The sequence below is a fragment of the Condylura cristata genome, unplaced genomic scaffold (genome assembly GCF_000260355.1).
Source record: "Condylura cristata isolate star-nosed mole 26May11 unplaced genomic scaffold, ConCri1.0 scaffold00011, whole genome shotgun sequence".
NCBI classification, from domain to species: domain Eukaryota; kingdom Metazoa; phylum Chordata; class Mammalia; order Eulipotyphla; family Talpidae; genus Condylura; species Condylura cristata.
Window position 1 is genome coordinate 40,127,031 of NW_004567112.1, and position 22,020 is coordinate 40,149,050.

Consider the following 22,020-nt stretch of genomic DNA (forward strand, 5'->3'; position numbering starts at 1 on the left):
AGAGGCTTCACCAGAGGCTTCACCAGAGTGGGGAGCAGAACAGGCAGATGTGCTGAAGTACACTGCTGAGGGGAGCAGTGACGCGGGTCAGGAGAGGTCTGTCGCACTGTGTGGGTCAGTTTGCTAGCGGGGATCTAACTCATGCTGTGATAGCTTCATAGTGCTGGGCTTAAATCCATTGCATCACCAGGGAGGGCCCCAAAGACCACGTTTTATTTAGAGATGGCAACATACTCGACAAGTATGTAGATTGAAATACCTCACCAATGAAATGGCATCAGAGGAAGTTGCCCATGCCACTGAAATCATATAAATCATTTTTAATCATGTAAATAATTTCCATGTCTCTTTTGCAATAAACTAATGACATGTAAACTAATGACATCTAGTGTTTCTAAAATTTCACGGCACTTATATAAATATTTCCAAATAAAATACATAAATAGAAATAAATGAGCAAACAGTCTATGTTACACATGGAGTAAGTTCTATATATCTCCAAAGTTTTTGAAATGTCTATAGTGGCTGTGATATATGTGCCCACTCCCCTATTGCTGCCAAAGCTTCCTAACTGGCTTCTTTATAGTCAGGTCTGTCAGTGTGTGCCTTCCCAGGCAGTCTATTCATTTCTCCCAGATTATTTTTTGAAAACATAACTGTCAACAGCTTCTTATTATCTGCTGCATTAAATATAAATTCATTAGGCCAAGATTAATATTGTTCATGATATAACCTTGATCTACATCCTAATGTTGCTGGTGAGTGAACTAAGGACCTTAAACTAGGTAAACTGAACTATCTTTTTGTTCTTTAAATGAATTTAAATAAATCCTTATTTATGTATTATGTGTGTGATGTGTGTGTGTGTGTGCATGTGCAACTTGGCCCATAGTTAGCTAAGTCAAAGGACAGTTTAATTCTTCCTGATGACCACTAATGAATATGGCTTATCTTTACTCTGTATCCCCACTTTCAATTGTGTATCACATTTATTTTCTATTAGGGTCACATTCACCCCATGAAATAGTAAATTCTTTGAGGAAAGGGACTGGTTTTTCTTCACTTCTTTAGCTTTTGGCCACCAGTTGTTAGATATTCTAAAAATAAAGGACAGGGCCCTCCCTAGTGGTACAAGGGGTTAAAACACAGCACTATAAAGCTATTTGCAGCCACTGCATTGTGAGCTGGATCCCTGGCAGAGGAGGTTACGCACATGGCACAGCAGACCTCTTCTGTCTTGTCTGCTTCTCCCCTCAGCAGTGTATTTCAGTCAATTTGCCTGTTCTGCTCTCTGACTCTGGTGACTCCCTCCCCAAGCCCCACTTCTGGCCTGTACCTTGGTTCTTGTATGCATAAATAAATAAATCTTTAAAAAAATAAATAAAAGTAAAGGGCAGAGAAGGTATTAATCTGCACATGTATCCATGACGAGTTGTGAGTCATCAGTTATTCAGTGTCAAATGACATATGCAATAAACAAAACAGGTAACCCCACCTTCATGGAACTTATATTCTAGTGGTAGAGGAATGACAATAAAAGCACTTTATATATAATAAAATTTTTTTAAAGAGATGTTTTAAAAATTTGAAAAAATAGGGGCCCTCCCTGGTGGCACATTGGGGTAAAGCACAGCACTAAGAAGCCAAAGCCACTTCAGCATGAATTCAGTCCCCGCCCACCGCGGACATGACCTGACCAGCCCACTCAGCAGTGTACTTCTGTGTTGATCTGCTTGTTCTGCTCCCCACTCTGTCTCTGGTGAATCCTCTCACTGCCCCTGCACCTCTGGCTTGTAGCCCAGCTTTGTATGCATAAATAAATAAAATCTTAAAAAAAATTAAAAAAAATATTTATGCATATAAGAATTGGAGTACAGGCCAGGTGTGGGGGATGAGAGGATTCACCAGAGACAGTGGGGAGCAGACCAGGCAGATCAACACAGAAGTACACTGATAAGGGGAGCAGCGGGCAGAACAGGAAAGGTCGGCCAAGCCGTGTGGATCACCTCCCTGGTTTGGAATCATGCTGTAGTGGCTACAGATCGCCTCATAGTACTGCACTTTAACCCATTGTGCCACCAAGGATGGCCCTATAATATAAATCTTACATGTAACATGTATGTAACAAACTGATAAGAGCAATGGAAAATTAAAATTAAAGCAGAGGAAAAAAATCGAGTGTTAACTTAAAATATCATGACCAGAAAAGATGTCCCTGAGAAGTTGATATTTGTGTAAAGGCCTGAAAGAGGAGGGGGAAAGTATCTGCAATATCTGAGGGAACATCAGTACAGATAGGAGAAACAGCATGTATAGGGCCTTCAGGGGGAGCATACCTGGTTTTATAAGGAACAGCAAAGAAGCCAGTGTGACTGAAGTGTGTTCTAGGATTTGAGACTATATGTATAATGTGAAACCAGTAGAACGCTGTAAGAATTTTCCTAAGCAATATGAAGTTATGGAAGAGTTTTAGAATGAGAAGTGATAAGATTTGTTTTAGGTTTTATTTATTTTTTAAATAATTTTTTTAAAGATTTATTTATTTGTTCATACAGAACTGAGGTACAGGCCAGAGGCTCAGGGGCGGCGAGAGGCTTCACCAGAGACAGAGTGGGGAGCAGAACAGACAGATGGACGAAGTACACTGCTGAGGGGAGCAGCGGGTGGGTCAGGAGAGGTCTGCCACACCATGTGGTCACCTCCAGGGCAGGCGGGAATCGAACTCATGAGGAAGTGGCTTTAGCTTCTCCGTGCTGTGCTTTAACCCATTGCCCCACCAGAGAGGGCCAATTTTTAAAATAAATTTAAAAAATTTTTTATTTATTTTGCATAGAAGAACTGGGTTGTAGGCCAGGGCGAGTAGTGGTGGTAGTGGTGAGAGGATTCACCAGAGACAGAGTCGGGAGCAGAATAGGGGGATCTATTGAAACACACAGCTGAGTGGAGCAGCTGGCAAGACTGGAAAGGCCTGCTGTGCCATGTGGGTCAGCCCTGATCAAATGCAGGCATCACAGTGGGGGGGGCCTTCCAGGTAGTCATGCTGAGACCCTCTGCCACCAGGGAGGCCCTGCTTTAGGTTTTAAAAGATTGCTTTGACTGACATGTTAACGAATATCGTGCACCATGCAGGGAGCAAGAGAAAGTGGGGATACTGATTAGGAAATTACTCAAGGTTTATGCACTCAGGGAGGATAGAATTGCTATTTAATGAAATGAGAGACGTCTGTGGGAGGAGCATGTTTATGAAGAAAGAGGTGTGATTTGTTGTTAGCTGTGATTAAATAGGTACTAAGTAGATACAGAGATGAAGATATTGGAAATATAAATCGATAAGAGTTGAGGAGAGAAATTGGAAGTTATTACCATATGAACAGTATCTAGAAATAGGAGGTTGAGGTCTCAGGGAATGAATATAATTATAGAAGAGACCCACAGACCAAGACCATGTACACTGTAACATTTATTGGTTAGGTAGTTTAGTAGTAACTCACTAAATAGGTGGAGAAAAAATAATTGGATGTTTAAATCAGTAGATTTGTCAATTATCATTTATATCAACCTTCTTTCCATCCTTGATATGGATTGAATTTTGGAGTTGGGGGCTATTAAATGATTAATTGAAACTGTGCAGTGTACCTCATTATGGATAAAAGTAGAAGAGATGTACCAGTGGGAAAATAAGTGTTAGCCTTTGGAACTGGGGTAACTTTGTTGGTTATGTAATATGAAAATACAGCTTTATTTCCTTTATTATATAAAAAATTAGGTAGTTTTTTTTTTTTTTTTTTTTTTTTAAGATTTATTTCATGCAGACAGACCTGGGCTACAGGACAGAGCTGCAGGGGCAGTCAGTGAGAGGATTCACCAGAGACAGAATGGGGAGCAAAACAGGCAGATTTATGATGACCAGAAGCTGACCAGACAGATGGGTCACCTCCCTGGCCTGGGATCAAACTCGTGTTGCAGTGGCTTCAATACTGCTTCATAATACTGTGCTTTAAGCCTTTGGACCAACAGGGAGGGCCCATTAATTTATTATTTTTAAATGTACACCTTAATGGCGCTGATTATGTTCACAATGTGCATCCATTCCTACTTTAACAAAATTTAGATTTTCACATTAGACATGTAAAATATAAGTAATGATATAGCTATATGAGTCTATATTTTCTGTTAGGAATTAAAAGTTGAAAAGATGGGGGCCCTCCTTGGTAGTACAACAGATTAAAGTGCAGTGTTGCAAAGCTGTCTGCAGTGGCTTCAGCTGGAGTTTGATCTCCAGGCAGGAGCTTATCACTCCCATCTCCCCAGCTGCTTCCCTCAGCAGTGTATTTCGGTCAATCCACCTGTTCTGCTCCCTACTTTGTCTCTGGTGAGTCCTCTCACAGGCCCTATACCTCTGGCCTATACCCAGGTCTGTATGCATAAATAAATAAATCTTTTAAAAAAACAAATAAAAATTGAGGGAAGCCCACGGGGATTACAACTGAGATGGAAAAAATGTACAAAATGATGTAAAAAGAAACTAGTATAGGGCCCTCCCTGGTGGCGCAGCAGGTTAAAGCACAGCACTGAGAATCTAAAGCCTCTTCCGCATGAGTTCGATTCCCGCCTGCCCCCGAGGTGACCACATGGCGTGGCAGACCTCTCCTGACCCGCCTGCTGCTCCCCTCAGCAGTGTACTTCGTCCATCTGCCTGTTCTGCTCCCCACTCTGTCTCTGGTGAAGCCTCTCGCTGCCCCTGAGCCTCTGGCCTGTACCCCAGTTCTGTATGCACAAATAAATCTTATAAAAAAAAAGAAAAAAAGAAACTAGTCTATAATAAATAAGCAAATAAGTAAATAAATAAAAGTTGAAATGATGGGGTGGATAAATTTGAAGTCTGGACTCATCATTAGTGAGTAAATGTGCTTAGGCATCCCTTGCACAGAGATACGCAAAAAATAAGAAAGAGGCCACTGTCAGTGATATGGAAAGTTAGAATATTGAGAACAATTATTACATATGACTTAGGAAAGAGAGGATCAGAACAACTTTCGTGACAAACAATAGGAAGGAATTTTGCCCAAGCTGGAAGTGATGCGAAGGTTATATAGTAGGAGAATTATTGGAAAGGGCAGAGAATTATTGGGCGACAGCCTTGGAATACATATGCCCAGGGAGAAGAAAACTGGCAAGTTCCTAAGAAAAACTGGTGGAGAGTATAGCTCGATGGAATTTGAAAGCACGAATTTAGAAAGGCTTGAAAAGCATGTGTATGTGTGTGTATGCGTGCAATTTGTAGCGTCCCAAAGACCAAGTAAGTGTTGACGGTACTTTTTTTGGCAGAGGTGATAGGACTGGAGTGGAGGCCTAGTTGGACCTTTGAGAGGGCAGAAACCCAGGCTCAGTGAAAAACCCTGAGAAGAACGTAGAGTTGGCTGGTGAGACATGGCGCAATTTGAGGGTTCTTGATAAGAGTGAGAAGCTGATAGAGGTTCATCTTAGAAAAGTCAAAAACCAGCTCAACGGGCGGTTATTATGGGTCAGCGAACGGGGGATGGCTTTCTGAGATGGATTTTGGAGGGATCTCTTGGCAGACCAAGTTTCCCTTCTGTGTGAACACAAGCGCCTGAAAATCAAAGGTGTGGGGCAAAGTTGGATAAAGGCCGGGGCCACAGGGTACCTCCAGCGTGCGCCCGGGCGCAGGCCCCGCCCCTGAGTACGTCATCACACCGCGCCGCGAGCCGGGTGTTATTCCACCGGGTTGGCGCGGCGGTCTGTACTCGATCTGCGCCGCTCTGGCCATGGCTCCGGCGGGTAGATTGTAAATTCTAGGTTGACGCTCCCGACGCGGGCCGGCACCAATGGCGGCGGCTGCGACCGCGGCTTTGGCAGCAGCCGATCCCCCTCCCGCGATGCCGCAGGCGGCGGGAGCCGGAGGACCCACCGCCCGTCGAGACTTCTATTGGCTGCGCTCCTTCCTGGCCGGAGGTGGGTGTCCTCCACGAGGACCCGGCCGCTTTCGGGGCGGCAGGGGCAGGGTCCCGGGCCGCTGGGGTGCGTGGGGCCGCGGTGACTATCGTGCATTCCGGCTGCTTTGGTGACCTGTCAGATGTTTGTTCTGTCTGCTGTGATCTATTTGTGATGGTCGTTTGAGCATCGTTTGACAGCTGAGGCCTGGGGAGGAAGGGCCTCAGACTCAGGGGGGAGCACCTGGTGTGGTGGAAGGGCCGAACCGGCACCCAATCTTCAGGGTTGGATGCCGGGGGAAAGAGAGTAACTTCCAAAGACGCCAAGGTTTCAATGAAACATGTTGTGCACCCCTTTCTGTTATAAAGACCACAGAATGGCCGAGTGTAGAATTGCATTTTACCATTTTAAAAAAGAAAACAAATATCAGAGGCCAGCTTTTTAAAGATGACTGGAAAGTTGTGCCAAACTGTCCACGACCAAAAGTAGGTCCAGTGCTTCTAGTAAATCCTACTATCGGTGTGGCTGGGAACAGCTGCAGAAGGCTCATATCTTCTGCAGAAGTTTCCTCAGTTGTCCCATACAGGTGTTTCAGTTTCTGTTCTTTCTTTATTGATTATTTGGGTTGTTGTCACCTAATGAAGTTTGGGAATTAAAAAAATTTCACATGAGGACTTGTAGAAAGATAATATCTGAGGGCTGCAATAGCTTAACAATTTAATTGCTTTGGTGTTCTTGATAAAAAAAGGGCCATTCATTTATAAAAAGGGATATTTGCGTGCCTGCTACATACTTGGTATATACTAAGAACAAAGATCACTCCTGGAGTTTACATTGATGCGGAAGTTATATGAAGAAATAGAATAAATTAAAAGGTGATTAATGCAGTGAGAAGAAATAAAAAGGAGTGGGACAAGGAGAGTCTGAGTGGGTGCAGTGTTAAATAGGATAGTGGTAAGTATCATTGAGAAGATGACACTTTAGTAACCAGGACTCCTCATATACTGTGTACTGGTGATAGTTTTTGGAGCTGAACATTTATCTATTCTATGATCCAGTAGTTCCACTCCTAGGTAAATACTAACATACATATGTCTGATAGTCTTAATAGTACCAAGCTAGAAGCAACACACATGCCCATCAGCATTAGTAAATGTAGCTAAAGTATTGTGTAAACTTATAATGAGGACTGTGATGGAGGATTATGGGTGTGTTGTTGATGGTGGATGTGGTGTGGTAACATTTCTGAAGAGGTGTGAACCTATACTTCTGAGTCACATACAGTTTCAGAATCACATACATTGCCTAGAAAAATAAATGCAATTAAAAAAATCATACAGTGAACTACTGTGCAGCACTGAAAATGAATACATTTCTCCTACGTGCAACAGTGGATGAATCTTACAAACATAATGTTGAACAGAAGAAGCCAGACAAAAAGAATGCACATGGTATGACTATAAATTTTAGTTAAATCTAAATTCATGATGTCAGAAGGCTGATTGGTTGTCCTTGAGGAGGAGGAACAGACGTATAGTAATTTGGGGAGTACAGGAAGATTTCTGGGAGGCTGTTGATGTTTCATTTCTTGATTCAGATGTTCCTACATGGGTGTATTCATTTTATAGTAATTCATTAAGTGGCATACTTAAAATGTGTGCTTTTTCTCTATATATATCTTACACTTTGCTCTGTAAAGTCTACTAAACAGAGGAAAGGAATTAGAGATCGTGAATACTGGAAACTCTGTAAAGGATCTTGATTAACTTGTGAAATTTTTTAGGAGCTTGCTAAAAAAACCTAAAATTTTTAGGAGCCTGCTTGGTTTGGTTTTGTTTTATTTATTTTTATTCACTGGATCATCAGTTTATTACAGAGGGTGTAACTCAGGAGCAGCCAGATGGAAGGGTGAACAGGGCCAGATATGGTGAAAGGCGTGTCCACGGGCTCTCCTTGCACACCAACCTCCCTAAATCTTCATGTGTTTTCAACCTGGAAACTCTGTTTCTATTTTAAAGTCAATTTTACTATGGTAAATTATGTGCAATAAAAGTCATCCTGCTTAGGTTTTACCTTTAGATTACTTTTGACAAACAGGTATAAGGTATAACAGGTGTATTTTGACTGCAATCAAAATATAGCATAGTTCCATCACTCCAAAATATTTCCACTTCCCTTTCTAGTCATTCTCTTGTTCTCATTTCCTATTCCTGGTTATCTTCTCTCTCTGTTCTTGCCTTGTTCACTATGTTATGTAAATGTAACCATGCAATATATAGTCTTTTGAGGTTTCACTTCCTTCACTTAGCAAAATGCAATTAAGATTCATCCATGTTGCATGTATCAGCATTGTGTTTCTTTTATTAACTGAGTAACATTCCATTGTATGAATTTACCACTTTCATCTGTGGGTGAAAATTTGCTTTCTCTTCTAGCTTTTGGCTATTTAAGTAAAGAGGCTAGGAAAAGTTGTAAGTAGGTTTTTATGCAGTTATGTTTTTTTGTTTTTCTTAGATAAATACCTAGGAATGGGGCTCCTGGGCTGCTGGATTTTAAAAGTATCATATGTTTAACTTTATAAAAATTTGTCAAACTGTTTTTTTTTTAAGATTTATTTTATTTATGCACACAAGAACTGAGGTCTAGGCTAGAGGTACAGGGGTTGAGAGGCTTCACCAGACAGAGTAGGGAGCAAAACAGATGGATCCACCGAGATACACTGCTGAGGGGAGCAGTGGGCTAGACAGGAGAGGTCTGGTGTGCTGTGTGGGCCACCTCCCTAGCACAGGATCAGAAAGCATCCTGTAGTGGCTGGGGTTAGCTTGACAGGGCTGCGATCTTGACCGCTGTTTCACCAGAGAGGCCCCTGTCAAACTGTTTCTTAAAGGGTTTGTTCTATTTGTATTCCTCCTACCTTGTCAGCACTTGGTTTTGTCAGGATTTGCATATGTGTTGTGTTCCATTTTAGTAGGTGTTTAATGGTATCTAATTGTGGTTTTAATTTGCGTTTCTCTGATAACTAATAATGCTGAGCACCTTTTCATATTCTTATTGACCATTTGTGTGTCGAGTGCTTCTTCAGATTTTTGGAAAGTGTGTCTAAATTTGAGGATTATTTAGGAATTAAACTTAGTGTTGTTTGGTTTCTTTATCTTTAAAATGGAAGCTAAGAGTATATTTTAGAAAGTTGTAATGATTTACTTGAGATAGTATCTATAAAAGTCTTGGCACAGTGACTGTAGTTAAGTCTCCTAGCCTAGTACCTTGTTTCCTAGCCTAGCATCTTCTAGATATTTTAGCAATGGCCTCAGCAAATATCTTAACATAAGTTGCTGAAAAGGAAGCTGTATCTCCTTAACTCAGTGGACATTGTGATGATTAATTGAGCAACAAAGTAATGTGACATAAGTTAAAATATTATTTAAAAAAACTGCTTATTGAACATATTGTAAACAACCCATTAATTCTAATGACCAAGAAGTTAATAATATAACAAAGTCTTCTGAAGTCAGATACACCCAACTGCAAATTATTTTTAGTTTATCCTCATTTTGGGGTAGTCATGACTGTTATACTGCATAAGAGAAGTATGATATAGAAATATAGAAGCTTATATATGGATTTCATAGATACAGAAGCTTGTACATGGACTTAATATTTGGGTACAAATAGACATTTTATTTTTGGATTTTAACATCAGTTTCATCCTGGGTCATTAAGTAAATGTATGCGAATGTCAAATGATTTTTGACTTATGTTTTAAAAGCTTTGTAAAGTGAGACTACATTCATTTATTCAGATTTATTGAGTGCTTTTTGGGGTGCCAGGCCCTGCATTGGACTCTGGTCTGCAGTAGTGAAGGACACCCATAAAATGCTGGTCCTGGGCCCTCCCTGGTGCTGCAGCAGGTGAACACAGCACTAAGAAGCTAAAGCCACTTCAGCATGCATTCGACCCCTGCCCTGGAGGTGACCCACATAGCATGGCAGACCTCTCCTGACATGTCCGATGCTCCCTTCAGCAGTGTACTTTCTCAGTCGACCTGTTCTGCTCCCCACTCTGTCTCTGGTGAATCCTCTCACTGCCCCTACACCTCTGGCCTGTACCCCAGTTCTGTATGCATAAATAAATAAATCTTAAAGAAAAAAATGCTGGTCCTTTTGTACCTTCTGTAACAGTATGCAATGGTAAAGAGTTTAATCATTAACAAAATCTTTCTATTCACCCTTTTATAATAATAACTCATTTTGTCAAGTATTTACTTCAAGCAAAGTACTTTGCAAAAGTGTTTTAGTCTGTTCTGGCTGCTATAGCAAAAAATGTAATCATCTAGAGAGGTAATAAACAATGAACATTTATTTCTTATAATTCCAGAAGCTGGAAAGTCTGTAATATGAAATCAGCAGATTTGGTGTCTGATAAGGACCTGATTTCTCACTGAAAGAACCTTTTTGTTGTGTTTCACATGGTGGAAGAGGCCAGGGGCCTCTCTGGCACCTCTTTTATTTATTTCTTTTTTAAAAAAAATATTTTTGTTTAGGACTGGGGTGCAGGCCAGGGGTTCAGTGGTGGTGAGTAATGAGAGAATTCATTAGATGTAGTGTGTGGAGAGCAGAACAGGCAGATCTACTATAATACATTACTGAGGGGAGCAGCAGGTAAGACAGGAGAGGTCTGCTCTGACATGTGAGTCAGCTCCCTGGCCGGAAATCAAACTCAGGCTGTCATGGTGGGCCTTCATGGTGATGGGACGATACTTAACCTCCAGGCCACCAGAGAGACCCTGGTACCTCTTTTATAAGGGTGCTAAGCCCATTCATAAGGGCTTGGCCTTCATGACCTAAACACCTCCTAAATTATTTTTTAACATGTATTTTGGAGAGACACAGATGGTGTATAGCCAAAAGTCTTTATATATTTAAATATTATTGCCTTAAAATACATGCCAGGGTTGTGGACTGGCCTGGATTCTGACCCCCACAAAGCCCGTGCATGCAGTTTACCTCATCTACAAGTTGTCACAGTAGCATAGGTAGGGATGAACATAATTGCTGAATGTATATATGAGTAGCTGCATTTTTTTTTTGGCTTAAAGTTGATTGTTTTAATGAAAGTCATGTAGAAGAAATTACTTCAAACAGAGCCTTAAAGTTGGGTAAATACTTTCAAATATGTTTCCATAGCCACATTTCACAAGATTTCCAGATTCAAACGGTATTAGGGAGCAGAGTTACACTCTTCAAGCTTAATTTTAAGTCTGAAATGCTCAGTTATTAAGTTACAGGGTGTGGGAGCCAATCCTCTGCATATGTCGCTGCTGGAAGTAGAGACCAGATTAGAGACCAGAAGGTATGCTGACTGAACAAATAATGATTTCCATCTGGAAAAAATGTGTAATTTATTTCTGACCTTTCAAAAATTTTTAGGTATTGCTGGATGCTGTGCCAAGACAACAGTTGCTCCTTTGGATCGAGTAAAGGTTTTATTACAAGCTCACAATCACCATTATAAACATTTAGGTGAGTTAATGAATGTGAAAGCTATAAATGAATGACAGCATTATACAGTTGTGGATTATAGTGGAAAGAGGACACAAAGGAATTCAAATTTGTGGCAAATTTTGTAAGGGATATCTCTTATTTTAATCTTTTCATTTGCAGTGATGGTTATATATCATTGTAGAGTACTGTTTTAGGTATCTAAAACAAAATCATGGAGTAGTAAGAACTATCTGTTAGGATTAACAAATTATATTCTTTGCAGACATAACATCTCATGTTTTTTTGAATCCATTTTTATGATGGAGTTAAGGGTTATTCTTGTAAACACTTAATCTTTCTGGAAATCTTAGTATACACAGAGTACAATGCAGTTAATATATGTGAATAAGCTTGTATTGCTAAAAAAAAATCAAGCCCTTTGTTATTTCTTAGATACATAAAGATCAGTTATGAATGGACTTAGCACCCTTATTGCATACTCTAATAATAATACATGATTGGTGGGATAAAGGTTTTTACAATTTTTTTTGGAGGATATTTTGGTAATATACATTAAAAGTCTTGAAAAGACATACTCTTTAGCTTTGCAGTTTTAGTTGTAGGAAGGTACTAAAGAAGAAATGAGACATATGTTCCAGGATGTATATACAAGGAATGAAGTATCATTTATGTTGGTAAAAGATATATTAACATTTAAACCCTATCTTTTTAAAACAATGTTATTTCAATAATATTTTTAAAAAGAAAACAAAAAAATATTTAAGCAACCAAAATGGTCAATAATAGGAGATTGGCCAAGTTAATTAAGTATTACTTATTTAAATATTGATAAATAAGTTCATATTAGACTACTTTTTAATTCTAAAAAGTTATAATAAAAGAGTATTAGTTGACTTGGAACAACTTTAAATGCACTAGAAATATTAGAAAATGGTTAAATTACATTACATTTGAAAAAGATTTACTTATTTATGCATATAAGAACTGGGGTACAGGCCAGAGGTGTGGGGAGCTGCAGGGTGAGAAGATTTACCAGAGACAAAGTGGGAAACAGAACTGGCAGATTGACTGAAATACCCTGCTGAGGGGAGCGGAGGGCCAGACAGGAGAGAGGTCTGCTGTGCCATGTGGGTTAACTCCCTGGCCAGCCAGGGATTGCATCCTGCTACAGTGGTTGGAGTAACATGATAGCACTGTCTTTAACCCCTGTGCCACCAGGGAGGCCTTTATGTTTCATTCTTTATAAATAAACATGGTTAGGCAAAAGACTGGACGGACACACATCGAATGATTAATTTTTGCTATGGGATTATAGGAAATATTTTTCTTTTAAGCTAATTTGTATTGCACGTTGAATATATGTATATAATATTTTCAATTAGAGGGTAAAGGATATAAAGGGAAAAAAATGGAACAATGTGGACAGTGACTAAGAAAGAAATTAGGTCAAGGCAACTAATTCATACCACCCCATTACTTTATAGCTTCATACTTCAGTAAATAGGAATGATGTGTGCTGTGCACCAGCTATGTAGCCTCAGTGTGTAAGAAAGATGTTCAACAGAGTGAATCAGAATCAGTTATTTTTCCAGTTGAGTTTTTTTAAATGGGATTTTTCTCAAAAGAATGGATATTTATTATTTAGTATGGATATTTATGTTACATGTTAATTGTAGCTCATTTTCTTGTTAATGTTTTTCATATTATAAAGCTGTACTTAAAATTGAAAGGAAAAGGCTACTGTTTCTACCAACAATGAATTCTCTATCTTCACAGTGTACTGCTCATGTATAGATAGAATCAGGTATTTGTACTTGCTGAGAGATTATATAAAACTGGAAAGGAAAGAAATGATTTTCTTTTGTTGTCTAAATTGGTGGTGGAAAGAGGATAAATTATACTACCCAGTTTCTTAGGGTATTTTACAATGACCCAACTATGAATGTCTCAGCAAGATTGTTTCATACCTTTAACTTTCCTCCCCCGTGCTGATGTATGTTGTTTTGTTTCCTGATTTGTACTCATTAAATTACATATTCACATTAAATTTCACGCTCTACAGGACTGCATGCCATGGGCTATAGTCTATCCTACAAGGCATGCAAAGTCTGAAATGGAACTCCTAGTCTATATAGTATAGGGAGCTGTTTGTTGTTGTAAAACATAAGCCAAAAGAGAAAAAGTATTAGTGATTTTTTATTCTATTTTTAAAAATGTTTTTGAGCTTCTTGTTGTACACATTCTTTAATATGCCTAAGATAGTTTTTAAAATTGCTTTTTAACTGTTTCAAAAGATTTTTTATTCATACAAGAGTTGAGGTGTAGGCCATAGGTGAGAAGATTTTCCAGAAACAGTGGGGAACAGAACAGGCTGATTGACTGAAAGACACTGGTGAGGGGAACAGCTGGCAAGACAGGAGAGGTCTGGTTACAAGAGAGGTCTTCTGTGCCATGTGGGTCAACTCTCTGGCAGGGGATAGAGCTACTGCTGCAGTGGCTGCAGATTGCTTCATAGTGCTGAGACTTAACCCCTTGCGCCACCTGTGTAACCCCTAAGTTAAACAGGAGACTTTACACTCTACATGGAATAAGTATTCCTCTTAAACATACTGGTAACATTTACAAAAATTGGTCCAGTGTTATGACATAAAGAAAATTTAAATTCATTTCCCAAAGTAAAAATACAGATACAGACTGTATGTTGAAGGAGAAAATAAAGCATTATGAACTGAATGGATATTTTAAAGCCATTTGAGAACACTTAACATCCATTCTTCCCCTCTTGTCTGTTGTTTTAAGGGTTTTTTTTTTTTTTCAAGAAAAAACAACAACATATGGTCAGATAGAGCCTTTTAACAGCATTTGAGAATTCTTTTATTTTTAACAGAGGAATTTACATCACTGAGAATTTTCAGTGAGCATTGATCATCTTATTTTGTTTTCTGTTTATTGTGCTTTTTTGTTTGAAAAGTTTAGAAGGGAATCTGAATTTAAATAGTTACATATTGGAAGTAGTAATAAGATTACGAGAATTAGCAAATAGGATTGATGATTGGTACTAATGAAACTAATAAACATCAATATATGGCATCATAAGTGAGGGCTTTGTTTATCTTTATTCCTAATTAAAAAATCCTAGTAGTGAAAGTTTGCCCCCCTAAATTCAGATAGATTTAGTTTTTTGTTTCTTTTATTTAATAGTTCCCTTATGTTAACAAACTATACTTGTATCTGAGACACTTAGGGAAAACTGTGTTCATCCTCTCAGACAGAGTAAGTTATCTATAGGTTAGCCTCTCGACATGAATATATGTCTGTTGTCAGCATTTTCCAGATTACTATAGTTTAATATAATTTGCAATAATTATAAATATAATTTATTATAATCTGCAGCTGTTCTTTCTATAATGTTTTATATTTTTATATGAGGTATCTTTATATAATTTGGACATGTGCTACATTTTTAAGTAGATTTAAGTGCATAGAAATTATTTTCCTTATAATTCCTCAAGCAATATTATAGGATGACTAATGGATTTATAATCGTTGTCATGAAAGTTTGAATTTAAGTAGTTTTCTCTGTTTTATAGTATTTTTCTTCTAAAAATCTTTCTTCACTAGGAGTATTTTCTGCATTATGTGCTGTTCCCCAAAAGGAGGGATACCTTGGATTGTACAAAGGGAATGGTGCAATGATGATTCGAATCTTCCCCTATGGTGCCATCCAGTTTATGGCATTTGAACATTATAAAACGGTACTTGAAGTTTTATCTTCTTTTCCTCTTTTGTTGCCTTTAATGGACAAGGATTTGGTTTTGCCCTTCAGATTACTTTGGGTGTATAGATAAAGTAATGCCTTTTTATGGGACTAAAACTATAAATCGGTTATGGAACCATCCTTAACAATTGTTAGTCATTTTTGAGCAAATTGTTTATATTCACACTGATGAAGAAGAGCCAAAGTATCTTTCAACTAGATAATAATATATATATTTATAAAATATTAAAAGCTTCTTAATGTGTTTTTTTGCTTCTCACTGTAGGAGAGGTACATGTGGCTTTGATTTTTTTTTTTACTAAGTAAGATAGTATAGCTGTATTGTGAATGTCTGTTTTTGAGTGATGCTATAAGTTAACAGCTTTCCAGTCCTACTCATTAAGTTTCTCCTCTCTGGTGAGGAAGAGTTTATCTTCTCAAACATCTTAATGCAGAAAATGTTGAGTCAGAGTTCACAGAGTATCTTAAAATGACAAGTAAGCAGTAGAAATGGAAACATTCTAAGCTAGTCAGTCAGGTAGAATTGATCCCATCAGTGTAATAAGACTTAATTGTTCCTAGAAGTATTTTACTCCTACTACCCATTTACAATTTAAATATTTGTGGTCATCATTGTATAACATAGTGTATTTGGCAATTTTAAGCTAGATGGCTTTGTAAAAAGTGCACAATTACAGCAGAGGCTATAATGAAAATACCTGGCTTTTACTGTCCAGTAATTGTGCTCATTTCACTTTTATTTAATACTAATTTTCCCTTTTTTAGTTTTGTTACTCTTGAAATGTCTTCATTATTAAAATAGCATTTTAAAAATAATAAATGTTATTAAAACATCTTTATTTTTAAAATACCTCATTTAATTTTTTTTATTTCTAGTTAATTACCACAAAACTGGGAGTTTCTGGTCATGTACACAGGTTATTGGCTGGATCTATGGCAGGTAAGGGGAATGGGTGTTCTTTTCCTGACAAATTAATTTTCTATTATAATATTTTATGTTTAGATAGCACACATTTGTTTACTTTTTATACTCAATTATAAGAAATCATTAATATCCTGATTCAAAAATGGTTTTTTATTTTTATTTTTTTTTAAAGATTTATTTATGTATACAAGAACTGGGGTACGGGCCAGAGGTACAAGGGGTGAGAGAATTCACCAGGCATCAGTGGGCGAGACAGGAGAGGTCTGCTACACCATGTGGGTCACCTCTCTGGCTGGGGATCAAACTCGTGCTACAGTGGCTGCAGATAGCTTCATAGTGCTGTGCCACCAGGGAGGCCCCCCAAAAGGGTATTTTATTAGAAAGAGAAGGTAAGGAATATTCTAAAGATACATCTATGAAAAACATACACTTCCTTTTACAGTTTCATTCTGGTTGTGTTTATTTTTGCTTTCAAAAATTATTTTGAAATTATCATTATAGTAATACATACTATATATGATGAAAATAGTTCTCATTACTAGCAATTTCTTATGTATGCTTTTTAAAATGCTATTCTATAGTACATGATCTTTTATAGCTATCTCAAGACTCTTTTCTATATCAGTATATGATTCTTATTTTTTTAAATTGTCTTATATTCTATTACCCTAATTTATTTAATCAGTCCCCTATTGAAATTTTGGATAGCTTCACTTTTTGTTTCACAAATAACACATTATGTATTTAAATTTTGATAGACATTGCCAAACTGATCTCCATAATGCTGGTATTGACATTTTCTCTATATATAATTGTAGCAACACTGGGCCTTAAATTTTTTTTTAATATTGGTCAATTAATAAGTTTGGTCAGCTTGTCAAATGTTTATTGACTATTGTATTATTTCGGTTTTTTTTTAATATTCAATTTTATTTTATTTTGGGGGAAGATTTATTTATTTATACATACAGAACTAGGGTACAGGCCAGAGGTTAGGGGCAGTGAGAGGATTCACCAGAGACAGAGTGGGGAGCAGAACAGGTTGACTGACCAAGTACACTGCTGAGGGGAGCAGCGGTCGAGACAGGAGAGGTCTGCTGCTCTGTGTGGATCACCTCCGGGGCTGGGATTAAACTGGCACTGAGGCGGCTGTGGCTGGCTTGTAGTGTGACCTTTAACCCACTGCTCCACTAGGAGCATTCAATTTTATGAATTCAGAAAGTAGGACATTATATTTTGGTCAAATATTGCTAATTTTATATTTCCTAGTTTTTAGATTTGTCTTTTAACTTTACTCATGAAAATATTTTTAAAAAGGTAGGCCGCTCTCCTGCCCATTTATGTTTATGTAGGTGAATTTCTCCTTTCCATTTTTATATAATAAACCTGCCCTTTTGGAAATAACTAAAAGAGTCTCTTTCATGGGAAAACTCACCATGTGGCTGAAAGGGGAACTGTGGTGAAACTTTTCTCAGAGGCAACCCACTGGCAGGGTGCCGCTCTCCTGCCAGCCCTTGGCCACGCAGGTGTTTCTTTTCACAAACCTCTTCTGTCCACCTGTGACTATGCAGTTAATTCTCTTTTTCTTTCTCCTTTTCCTAATAAACCTTTTCACTTAAAATCTTAAAGAAAAGATTTAAGATTTTAACAGTTAACCCCCCCGACAAAAAAAAATTTCTCCATGATAGACATTTTATATAACCAAATAGGTTATTTTTTCCCTGTGTAGCTTCAAATTTTTTGTTGTACTTAGAAATGGCTTCCTCATTCTAAGATAAAAACAATCATTTTTCCTACTAAAACTATTTTTAGTATGTTGAGCTTTTTTTTTTTTTTCAAAAAATTTATTTATTTTAAATGTTTATTTATTCTTACATAACTGGGGTACAGGCCAGAGATGGGGGGGGGGATGGTGAGAAGATTCACCAGAGACAGAGTGGGGAGCAGAACATGCCAATCAACTGAAATACTCTGCTGAGGGGAGCAGCAGGCAAGACAGGGAAGGTCTGTGGTGCCATGTGGGTCATCTCCCTGGCCGGGGATTGAATTTGTGCTGCAGTGGCTTGGGAGAGCTTCATAGTACTGTGCTTTAACCCCTTACACTTCCAGGGAGAGCCATATGTGAGCTTTTTTAGATTTATTCTTATGAAAAAGGGATTAATTAAAAATTTTCATCAAAATTTCTGTCATGTTTGTGCCAACATGATTTATTCAATAATTTTAAACAGTATTTATTTATGCATGCAAGAACTGGGGTATAGGCTGAAGGTGTGAGGGCGTGAGAAGTTTCATCAGAGACAGAGTGGGAAACAGAACAGGCAGATGTACTGGAATATGCTGCTGAGGGAGCAGTGGGTGTATCAGGAGAGGTCTGCTGTACCATGTGGGTCACCCTCCTAGCTGGGGATTGAATTCCAGTGCAGTGGGTTATGGCAGCTTCAACCTGTTGCGTAACCAGGGAGGACCCTACTCAATAATTTATACTTATCCCTGATTGTAAGCATTACCTAGATTGTGTGGTAAGTTCTGTGAATTTATTTATTTATTTATTTTTTAAGATTTATTTGTGCATACAGAACTGGGGTACAGGCCAGAAGCTCAGGGGCAGCGAGAGGCTTCACCAGAGACGGAGTGGGGAGCAGAAAAGGCAGATCGACGAAGTACACTGCTGAGGGGAGCAGCGGGTGGGTCAGGAGAGGTCTGCCACACCATGTGGTCACCTGAGGGGCAGGCGGGAAGTGGCTTTAAGCTTCTTAGTGCTGCACTTTAACCCGCTGCGCCACCAGGGAGGGCCTCTGTGAATTTATTTTTAAAAATTGCACACACACACACACACACACACATATAGTGATATTTAAAAACAAAAATAGTCATTGCAATTTTATCTTACCAAAATGTAATTTAAATAATTACCAATAGAAGAATTTTTTTTTTTAAATCCAGAAAAATTATTGCTAAATAAGCAATAATTCTTATCATGCAGAACTATTTTGGTGCCTCCGTGTTTTGGGAGAACTTTATAATTTATACACCTCAGTTTATACAGTAATTGAATCTCCTCATTCATTCTTTTAGAGCCACCCTAACAGCTACTATTGTTTGTAATATTTTTCCTGAGATTTTTCTGGAAGCACCATGCCTATGAAGCTTTCTTGGGCTTGTGTAACAAAAACAAATTAATATTGGGGCCCTGCCTGATGGTGCAGCGGGTTAAAGCACAGCACTATGACACACTTGCCAGCCACTGAAGCATGAGTTTGATTTCTAGCTGGGGAGGCGAACCACATGGTGTGGCAGACCTCTCTTGACCTGACTGTTGCTCCCCTCAGCAGTGTATTTTAATCTGCCTGTGCTGCTCTACACTCTGTGTCTGGTGAATCCTCTCACCCCCCCTACCTCCCACCCCACATGTCTGGCCTGTACCCCAACTCTTGTATGTACAAATAAATCTTTTTTAAAAATTAATATCAGTCTCATTTGTGGAAAAGTAACAAGTTCAATTATATACATGTTGTAATTTCTTTAGAGTAACTAAGACAGTGTTTTTATTTTTGAGCTAATGGGGGGCATTGTTATACTATACTCATCACTGGAGCCCCAAAATCCTCCACCATAGTCAATGTAAGTCACTTCTTTTTAAAAAAGATTTATTTATTTATGCATACAGAGTTGGAGTGTAGGCCAGAGGTACAGATAAGTGAGAGGATTCACCAGAGACAGAGCAGGGAGCAGAACAGGTGGATCTAGTGAAATACACTGCTGAGGAGAACAGCAGATGAGACAGGAGAGGTTTGCTAGGCCATGTGATTAGATCTCCTGGCTAGGGATCAAACTCAGGCTGAAGTGGCTGGTGATAGCTTGATAGCACTGAGACTTTAACGCCTGCACCACGAAGGATGCCCTAAGTTATTTCTTTTAATGCTAGCTTTACTCAGAAATGGGCTTTCTGGCTAACACGCATGAAAGTTTATTGTGAGTTTGACCAGCTAAGATTGGTTTAATGGAGGAGGGAAGGGGAAAAATGCTAGGAATGTAGAAGTTAAGGATTGCAAAATTTTTCCATATCAGTATATGGAAAAATTCTCTCCCATTTTCCATAGAAAATAGCTCTTGTTGATAGGTCCTTCACTTCTGAATAGTCTGGAGAGTTGTTGATTCACTCTTTGCTTTTGAATGTAGTCTGGGTAAAGTTCCTTCTTTCATTGTTCCATGTTGGTGATCTCTTGGTTCTGTGTGGGTTAGAGTCCTCATGCTTGGGTTATATGACTCACGAACAAGTGCTCTGTTGCCTCTGAAAACAAACTGATACCTGGTTTTAAAGAAGTAATAGAATTTTAAAAATTATTCACAATCCAATTACACTTATTTATACTTATACCACAAATTTTGGTACTAATAATGCAAGTTTGACAGTGGGATAAACTTGAGAAGATTTTATAAACTGACCCTTTACTGACAGGCTGTTTTCCAGCAGATGATATTATCATGTACTTCTATCAGTAATGCCATTTTTTATTTCATTGGCTTTTCATAGTATTGCTATAATTTGAGGGCGCACATAATTGATATGAAAGAACTACCTACCTGCCCCCTACTCCAACTCCACACACATCTCCATATATATTTAGTTAGGAAAACCTAGCTGTCTTCCATGTTTCTTTTATTAAGCATATAAGCACTTGTGACTCTTATGATCACCAATTGTGTGGATTTTTACCCCCACACAAATTGATTCTGTACCACCAGCTGGATGTCTAGAAATTTAGTTCACTTTTCATACTGTATTGTCTGCCTGGAGATAGTATCAGACCCCACAGTCCCAGTTACAAGTAATAGGCCCCCAGGTTAGTCACAACTTCTGTTGGATTTGGCTATAATCAGAGGTTCCCATAGCCATTTTCCCTTTGGATTTGATTATTTTTAGAACAGCTCACAGAACTCGTGGAAACAATTATTTTTATCTGATAAAGGTTTCAGATGAAGAGCTACATAGGGTGAGGGTTCTCAATACAAGAGTTTCTGTGTCTGATGAATGGGTTATATTACCATCCCACTGTAGTTGTGTTTACTCACCTGGAAGTTCTCCAAGCTCTATACCTTTGAGATTTTATGGACTCTTCCTCTTATAGATATGATCAATTATAGTTCCATTTCCAGCTCCCCCAAATCTCAACCTTTTAATTATGGTGTGTTCTTTATGGTTACTGACATCTCTCCAAGACCCCATTCAGAGTCACCTCATTCAAACAAAAGCTTCTACTACAGCTCCTACATTTAAGTTTCTACTTTTCTTTTCAGGTATGACAGCAGTTATCTGTACTTACCCTCTTGACATGGTTAGAGTACGCCTAGCATTCCAAGTGAAAGGGGAACACACTTATACAGGAATTATTCATGCATTCAAGACAATTTATGCAAAGGTATTTCATATTATTATTCTGGTATATAACATTTCCTAGGAAAATGTTTTGAATGTTATCTAAAATTTATTCTTTTATTTGCAAGTATTACTAGTAGTAATTATGAAAACACACCTGTGTTTTAGTGTGTATCCCAAAATAATTTTTCCATTATAATGTATGCTTTTGTTCTTTGATGTTTTTTATAATGTGTACAAGTGATTTCACTTCTAAAATGTTTCTTTACTCAAAAGGAAGGCGGTTTCCTTGGATTTTACAGAGGCTTGATGCCTACTATTTTAGGAATGGCTCCATATGCAGGTATGTTTCAAATTTTGCAGAATCTTAGTCTTGTATTTTATTCTAAGAATGATTTTTAAAATTTAGCACTTTATACATAAGTCCCCAACCAAACTAGAATTTTTTTTTCTGTAAAAACAACCATTTGGGGCCCTCCCTGGTGGC

General features: G+C 38.2%; 1 protein-coding gene across 2 annotated transcripts in view; it reads left to right on the forward strand.

Annotated features, from left to right (window-relative positions):
• Positions 1–5,747: 5,747 nt before the first annotated feature.
• The window catches only part of SLC25A16 (solute carrier family 25 (mitochondrial carrier), member 16), a 29,702-nt gene continuing 13,429 nt past the window's right edge, over positions 5,748–22,020 (forward strand). Inside the window, exons 1-6 of one of the 2 annotated variants that reach the window (XM_004680834.2) lie at positions 5,748–5,973; positions 11,379–11,471; positions 15,075–15,208; positions 16,108–16,171; positions 21,455–21,576; positions 21,810–21,876. In XM_004680834.2, the coding sequence (XP_004680891.1) occupies positions 5,847–5,973; positions 11,379–11,471; positions 15,075–15,208; positions 16,108–16,171; positions 21,455–21,576; positions 21,810–21,876 (607 nt within the window). In that variant the 5' untranslated portion in view covers positions 5,748–5,846. The remainder of the gene's footprint in view (positions 5,974–11,378; positions 11,472–15,074; positions 15,209–16,107; positions 16,172–21,454; positions 21,577–21,809; positions 21,877–22,020) is intronic. The other variant, XM_012723420.1, reaches the window with a different exon arrangement.